The following is an 8,061-nucleotide window of genomic DNA, read 5'->3' as shown; positions in this document are numbered from 1 at the left end:
AGAGGGGGTAGTCGAGAGTTGCAGAGAGGGGATGGGGTAGGGAGGACGTGGGCAGGGATGTGGGGTGATGGGGGCAGCCGATTAGTGGGATGGATTTACAAGGACAGTGGGATGGTTTAGGAATTTTAAAATAACAAAAGAGAAGAAGGGTGGAACTTTGCGTTTTTCGGGAGAATCAGAAAAGAAGTTCATGGAGGGCAGTGATAGTAATTGCCCCTTTTTTATTCTTCCACTAAGAATACAAAAAGGCAAAATGAGAGGGTCAACTGTTTTGGCTTTGGGGTTTGGTAAGATGAAATATTATTACAAACGTGTACAAAATTCTGTCACGCTGTGATATTCCACTAAAACTGAAGGCTTAGTTTGGTTGTCAAAAAATGAATAAAAAAAAAAGTCAAAAAATTTGAATTTGAAGAAATAGTTAGGCATATTAATCAATCATTACATCATGATCATGACGGCAACTAAACTAAACCTAAGACAAAAGGATGATATGATCATGATGACAACCAAACTAAACCTAAGACAAAAGGATGAGGGTATTTCTGTTTGGTTGTCAATTGTTTTTGAGTTTTGGAGGTTGAATAAAATAAATCATTGGACAACCTCTCACGTCTCAAGTCTCAAGTCTCATCTGTAACTTGACTGTGATTGGAGAACATTCCAGGAAACGATGACCATAGGGCCTTCTCAGTCATCCCCTACAGAAATACTTCTTAATTAGCTACAACCTCCTCCTCCATGCTGTTCCTCCAAGTTGCAACCCTCACTCCTATACTTTTATTTATTTATTATTTTTGATAGATTCCTTTTATACTTCTCTGTTCTTGATTTTCCCTTCCTGCAGCCCACTCTGGTTTTCCTATTTCTCCTCGTGAATTCAACTAACTTGTTACCTAACGAATTCCCCTCTTCAATCCCCACTTTTCTTTGTTCACAGAGCAGCAGGAAACAGAGAGCTCCTTAACAAATTCATCACAATCTCTTCTCTCCATCAGCAACTACTACAACATTATTCAAATGGGGTCACAGGTTAGATCTTCAAACTATGATGTGTTCATCAACTTCAGAGGGGAAGACACTCGCAGTATCTTCGTTGGCCACCTTTACACTTCTCTAAAGGCTCGTGGAATCCATACTTTCATGGACAGCAAAGATCTGCGGAAAGGAGAAGAAATTGGGGAGCTTCTCAATATAATAAAAGGTGCCAAGCTCTCCATTGCTGTCTTCTCTCAAAGATACATAGAAAGCAAATGGTGTCTCCAGGAGCTTTCTCAGATGGTAGCATGTCATAGAGCCAACGGTCAAATCATTTTACCAATTTTCTTCGAAGTTGAGACATCAGATGTTAAGACTCAGAGGGGATGTTTTGAGATTTCATCGGAGAGACACAGTGAGGAAGCATCTCATGAAACTCTATCGAGATGGAAGGATGCTTTGAAAGCTGTAGGAAATATGAGTGGATGGGTTTTCCATGATAGGTAAGTCCTTATAACTCAACTGCGCTTTTTCTATGAAGATCACTATATATGCTCCATATAATCATATTTTCTTCTAGCATTGAGTTTCACTTCCAATTGTGTTGTGAGTTTGTGACTTTCCATTCTAACTAATTACAGGGATATCAATCAGAGCTAGTGGAGAATGTTGTTAAAAATGCTTGGATCCAATTAAATAAGGTCCCCTTGATTGATGTTAAAAACTCAGTTGGACTAGAATCTCGTGTAGAATCTGTATTGTTTCTACTATCAAATTCATCAACTACCACTTCTAAGGATGTTCAGTTTCTAGGGATATGTGGTCAGGGTGGCATTGGGAAGACAACCATTGCGACGGCTGTATACAACTGCATTTCTGAAAATTTTAGCAGGAGTTGTTTTCTTGAAGACGTTAGAGAACAAGCATCACAACCCAATGGTATAGTTTATTTGCAAGAGAAACTACTTAATGCTGTCTCTCAGGTGGAAACAAAAGTATTCAATTCTAAAAGAGGATCACAACTGATAAAAGAAAGACTTCAAAACATGAAAACTCTTCTCATTCTCGATGATGTGGGTGATCATACCCAATTAAAAGCATTGGCTCGTGATCTCGATTGGTTTGGTTTTGGAAGTAGGATAATTGTAACTACTAGAGATCAGAGTGTTCTAAGTGGGGTCCCTAAAAATAATAGAAAAATAATTGAACCCAGACTATTGGATGAGGAAGAAAGTCTTCAACTCTTTAGTACATATGTATTTTCAATGGACCAACCTCCTAAAGATTTTATGCAGCTTTCAGTTGATATAGTAGGCACTACAGGAGGGTTGCCCTTAGCCTTGGAGGTTTTGGGTTCTGATTTATCTATGACAAAGGATAAAGAAGATAAGGTATTATGGCATTCCATTCTTCGGATGCTAAAACAAATTCCTCATGATGCTGTCTATGAAACGTTGAAGATAAGCTTTGATAATCTGAATGATGTTGAGAAAACCATGTTTCTTGATGCTGCATGTTTATTCATAGGATTGGAGGAAGAAACCGTAATTTCTATATGGGAAGCTTGTGGCTTTGAGCCAAGATATCATATGGAAGTTCTCAAGAGAAAATCTCTCCTAAAGATTCGTGAGCTCGGTTCATGTGAAAATGAAAAGTACTTGTGGATGCACGATCAGATTCGGGACATGGGAAGGAGAATTGCTTACAATCAAAGGCCTGAGAATCTTGAAAACCATAGCCGGTTATGGTCTCATGAAAATATCATGAAGGTATTAAACAGTGGAAAGGTAAGATCTAATTACATGAATCTTTTTGTCTTTTTTTTTTTTTTTTTTCCATTTTCTTTCTATTTTCCTCTAATCTTAATGTAGGTAACCATGTGATCCTAATAAATAAATATATATTAAAATTAAGTGCATTAGGACCAAATGCAATAAGTATGATTTGTATGTCTACAAAACAAAAAAAAAAAATCTTTACTTGAACTATTTTATGTTGCTATAGGGGAATGAAATGGTTGAAGGTCTCCTCTTGGACTTCAATACACATGACAATACTTGTTTACATGCTAAAGACTTTGAGAAGATGCCCAAGCTAAGATTACTACAAGTTGATGGAGCAACCTTGGAGGGGAGCTTTCAATGTCTTCCTTTTGGGTTAAAATGGCTCAGATGGCACAAATGTCCATTGGAAACACTACCAGCCGATTTTTATCATGAATACCTAGTTATACTTGACTTAAGTCATGGTTTGTTTAGCCAAGCTTGGAATAACTGGCATGAAAATAAGGTGAGTGGTATTCATCATTTCTTCTCTTTGATTTTACAACCAAGAGTATTATTAGACATTAATATTTTATACAACAATCATAACCTTATCCCAACTAAATTAGGCATTAATATTTTATATTCATCTTTATTTGACAGATGTTTCAGCAATTGAAAGTTCTTAAACTCAGTCGTTGCTGTGATTTGTTTAAATCTCCCGACTTCTCAGGAGTTCCTTGCCTAGAGAAGTTGTATCTTGATAAGTGCAATGCATTGGCTGATTTACATGAATCCATCGGGGAGCTCCAACAGCTTGTTTACTTGAACTTGGAATGTTGCAATTCACTTGAGAAACTCCCATACAGTATATGTAGGTTGAGATCTCTTCAGAAACTTATTCTCAGTGAATGCAGGTCAATCAAAGAGTTGCCTGAGTCCATTGGTGATCTAAAAGAATCTTTGGTTGAGATTTTCTTGGATTACACAAATCTTAAAGCTTTGCCTGATGGTGTTGGACTGTTAAAGAAGCTGGAGGTATTCAATCTTGATGGCAGCCATGCACTAATGTATCTGCCAAGGTCAATGGAGAATATGACTTCTTTGCGTAACTTAGACCTCAGTAGACATAACAAGCTTCTATGCATTCCAGAGCTGCCCTCTAGTTTAACTGTATTTCAAAGTTCAAACACACTCTTTGAAACTTTACCAGACATGCACAACATGAAAAACTTGAAGGAATTGGTGCTCAAAGATTTTCATGTAAAAACAGAGCAATTTAGAGGCTTCGTGAAGACAAGAAACGATGAATTCAGTGATCTGATCAGTAACATGGGTAGACGCTGCGTGGTAACAAATTATCGTTCGTGGCATACGCAAAGCCAGCAGGTCCTTCACCAGTCTATCTTTGCCAACCTTGTTGAAATCCTAATTAGCAATGCCTACATTTATGATGATTGACATATTCTTCTTTTCCTCTATTACAGGGAATCAGGGTAACATTGAAAGTAGGAGACAGATTTGGATACCTTTGCAGCGAAAGATAGATGAAGGTCCTTGTAGCCGTTTCCTAATTGATGATGATGATGATAAGATCAGTAGCTGCAGGTTAATTATGCATGTTTCCTTGAGTGTCTCTGAATGTGAAAATCCTAAAATGAAGTGTTCACAAGAAGATATCGTGCTGAAATTTGAATCTTGTGTCCATAGCAAAGAGAAAAAAACTAATTGTAAACTTGGGCTGGCAATTGAGGGGCTCAGAAAATTCACAGGTGGAGATCATATAGAATACATTCATGAATTCAAAGGGTTTGATTGGTTCGGGGTTCATCTGGAAGGCAGAGATGCTATTGAGATATCACCTATATCTGTTAATTTCAATATGTGGGGGAAGGTGAGTAGGGTGAACCTCTTCCTGATGAAAGAGGGGCCAATGTTTGACAATCAAATCAGTTTATGCCATTATGGTAAGAGATTCCTTGAGATAGTAAGATATAATTGATGATATCTTTCAGAACCTACTCCTGATCAGCAAGAAGACCAAAGGACTAATGAAAATGGGTGGTGCAGAGGCAGAGTTATATAGAGTGTAGATAAAGACAGTAAATAAACATGTTCTTGATCACAACGATGATGAGATGTAGGTGATTTTCTGTTGCTCAGCAAGTTAATACCGAGAGTACTGAAGCAGTTAGGGACTTCGCTTGTTTTATTTCTCTATTTATTTCCTAAGTGGTAGTATGAAAAAAGCAATTTTACTTTTCATTTATCAAATATAAAAATTACATGAAGCAGTTAAACAAACCTAATCCATCCTCTCTGGCAGAGACAAAGAAGTGGGGTTTACAACCAGCATGCCAACATCATTCACTCAGTGTCTGCCTTTTGCTTCTTTGATTTGTGCTCATTCATATTATTCTTCAACTTAGCTTGACGGTGTTCCCTTTTCAATCCCTTTGCTTTGCTAGAAAGTGCCATACCACCAACCTAAATGCCACAATAGATCATGATAGATAAAAAGAATAAGTCACATCTAAGGCCATTCATTTTAGCAACATTAGTAGGAAAAGAATTACAAAAGAAGGGAGGATGGCAAATCTTCTAATACCTGTTGGTCTGGAATGTAGATCTTTCCAATTTTCCTTGTATCACATCACGGCTGACATTCTCCTGAGAGTGAAAGAGGTCAAATTTTCTAGCATATAGAGTTCCAGTGCAAGGGATGCTCTCTCTCTCTCTCTCGCTCACACACACACACACACACACACACACACACACACAATGAAAGAACAGTAAGAAAGGATTTGGGATGATACCTTCTTTTTAGGATTGTCAGTAGCGGTTTTCATAGCTTCTTTCTTTAGGCCATCATTAGGAAGATGATGCCACCGAAATACAAAGTCCATGGAAGGGCCAACTTGTACCAGTTCCATCCTTGGAACAACTGTGCCTGATCTTTTCAACTGGAGTGCAGCATGTGTGAAGAACACTCTATTAGAGGACACAGCTCTGCACACGTAAACACGGTCTACCCCAGAAAGATTTAGATTCTCTACAACCTGCATGTGATCGCCTAATTTTATTTTTATTTCTAACTTACTGTTAGAAAAAGAAGGAAATGGGGGGAAAGCCTGAACAACACATACCTCTCCCCTGAATAAATCAAGCAAGACTTCCTTCAAATGTTTCAGTTCTTCTACATTCTCAAAACCTTCTCCAATAAAAGCAAAGAAAGGTTTTGACCCCACAAGCGGTGCCAATTTCTTGTCATATGAAAAAGATTCCATGGTTTTGAAATTTTCCACTCCAGATTGTTGGGCCTTTCCTTCGAGTGAGAACCAAACTGCAGAATCCCAGAATAATAAGGTTAGAGACTTGGTGAAGGACCGATTTCGCTGCACTCAGAGCAGCTCAGCTCAACCTGCTGTAATATACAGAACATGTACAGAAAAGATTTTGCAGGAGACTGATTAATGCAAAGAAATGAGCCCTAAACCTAGACTGAACTAGGGAATCAGATTTCAATTGAGGCTAGGACAGAACTGAAGGCTAGGACAGAACTGAGTGTTGAAAACTGGTAATAAAAAGTCTAAATTTTATAAGAAAGTACTCTACCAGTTACGAGGTTTATCAAAAAACCTAGGGAATCTAAGAATTGGAAATAAAAATTTGATATGAAGTTCAGACAGTAGAACTAGATTATAAACTCAACAGAAACTTGAAGGGTCTGACCTGTAATAGCAACACAGAACAGGGTATTGAAGCTGGCAAAGAGCATGTATGTACTAACCTTCTGTACAGAATTATGATCAAGAATACCTCAAATTACAGAGCTCAATTTGAAGATCGAAAAACCCAAGGGAAACCACCCTAGTCTCAAGGAATGCCACTTAGACAAAACTTAGAAGTTTATTGATAAAATTTGCATGCATCCAACGGCTTGGACAACTTAAAAATATAATTTTAACCCATCTTCACATAAGAATCTTAAACAGAAAATAGATCTTTCAAATAGGTTTAAACTATCCTAAAAGCAATAAGAAACTAAAATTGAAATGAAACTGAAATAGAAACTTATAAAAGACTCAAGCTAGCTTAGAAGCATGGAAATAGAGAAATAGAAACTAAAAAGACTTAGAACCCAGACCCTAAAATTTGTGCTCCTAATACCCATTATATAGACCCATTAAAGAAGCTCATTACAATTAAAACATATTAGATCATAAGCTTACTACTTTGTTACTTTTGGTGACAAGGTAATACCAAAATTCCTCTTTCTATCCATCCAAGTATCCATAATCATTGCCTTCGTTGCTCCAAACTAGGAAAGCAGGTTTATGTCATTCAAGAGTAACAAAGTACAACACACCAAGTAATATATATGCTATTAGAATCTTACCAGAAAATTATTCTCATATTGTAGTGTAATAATAAACAGTAATCACATACCAATACTACACAAGAACACTAGGATTAAAGAGAAATTTGCGGTGCCCGTTCTTACCACAAAAAGACTGCAATCGGTCTTGAGAGAAAAGAATTCTAACGAGGTTTCTCCACCACTTTCAAAGGGCCTAATGTTCTCTTTCCTCCGGGGGTATTTGATGGCACTGTCCTTCTTAAGATGGTAAATTTCAGTCAACACAGCATTCAATACATTGCTGGTCTTGGTACCATGAAGTATCAACGTCTTCTTCAAATTCTCAACCCATACGATCAACCCACCAAAGCTAAATTAGAAATTTTAATAGTCACTATGGCTGGGCAAATGTAACAATGAAATAAAACCCAGAAGGAACTCATAAATTGGGGGCACGTTTATCAAGAGCTCGTATAGCTTTCTTTGTTTTTGGAGTCTTCACTCTCAGCATGATTGGCTGCTAACAGAAATCCCACAGCAACGTTTGTGAAAAATCAAACAAAAGAACAATAATTCTGTATCTCATGAACTCTCATATACAGAAAAGCCTACTCCATATGGTTGAATGAAACCATTAATGCTATCTTTCAAAAGAAAAAGAGGGATCACGATGAAGGTTGCAGAGATTGATAAAGGGGTAACTACAGCTTTTGAATTAATGATTCAGTGACAGATACTATAAGAGAGAGAGAGAGAGAGAGAGAGAGAGATTACTGTCTGCAACGTTTGGAGCCTCCGAAATGTCACCTTACCCAAAGGCCTTCAAAGCAGTTTTATCATGGATGGTAAGAGCTACAACGGTGTTTTCTCCCACTGAGAGCGAGGTTTAGGGTTTTGATCCTGGGCTTGATTATGACATTAAGCCATGGTTCTAACTTCTAAGTATCGGTATTGGATCAA

At 37.6% G+C, this 8,061-nt stretch overlaps 1 protein-coding gene and 1 pseudogene across 1 annotated transcript in view; one reads left to right on the top strand and one right to left on the bottom strand.

Moving 5' to 3' along the window:
- LOC122058836 (disease resistance protein L6-like) overlaps positions 1-3,687 on the top strand; it is a 12,576-nt gene extending 8,889 nt beyond the window's left edge. Inside the window, exon 2 of the mRNA XM_042621529.1 lies at positions 2,983-3,687. Within this exon, the coding sequence (XP_042477463.1) occupies positions 2,983-3,076 (94 nt within the window). The 3' untranslated portion in view covers positions 3,077-3,687. The remainder of the gene's footprint in view (positions 1-2,982) is intronic.
- A 1,295-nt stretch (positions 3,688-4,982) lies between these two features.
- LOC122058837 lies at positions 4,983-7,869 on the bottom strand (annotated as a pseudogene).
- Between the last annotated feature and the right edge of the window lie 192 nt (positions 7,870-8,061).

This window comes from Macadamia integrifolia, chromosome 13 (genome assembly GCF_013358625.1).
Source record: "Macadamia integrifolia cultivar HAES 741 chromosome 13, SCU_Mint_v3, whole genome shotgun sequence".
In the NCBI taxonomy this organism is placed as follows: Eukaryota; Viridiplantae; Streptophyta; class Magnoliopsida; order Proteales; family Proteaceae; genus Macadamia; species Macadamia integrifolia.
Note: the sequence above shows the minus strand (reverse complement) of the source record. Positions and strands in the feature narration are given on the sequence as shown.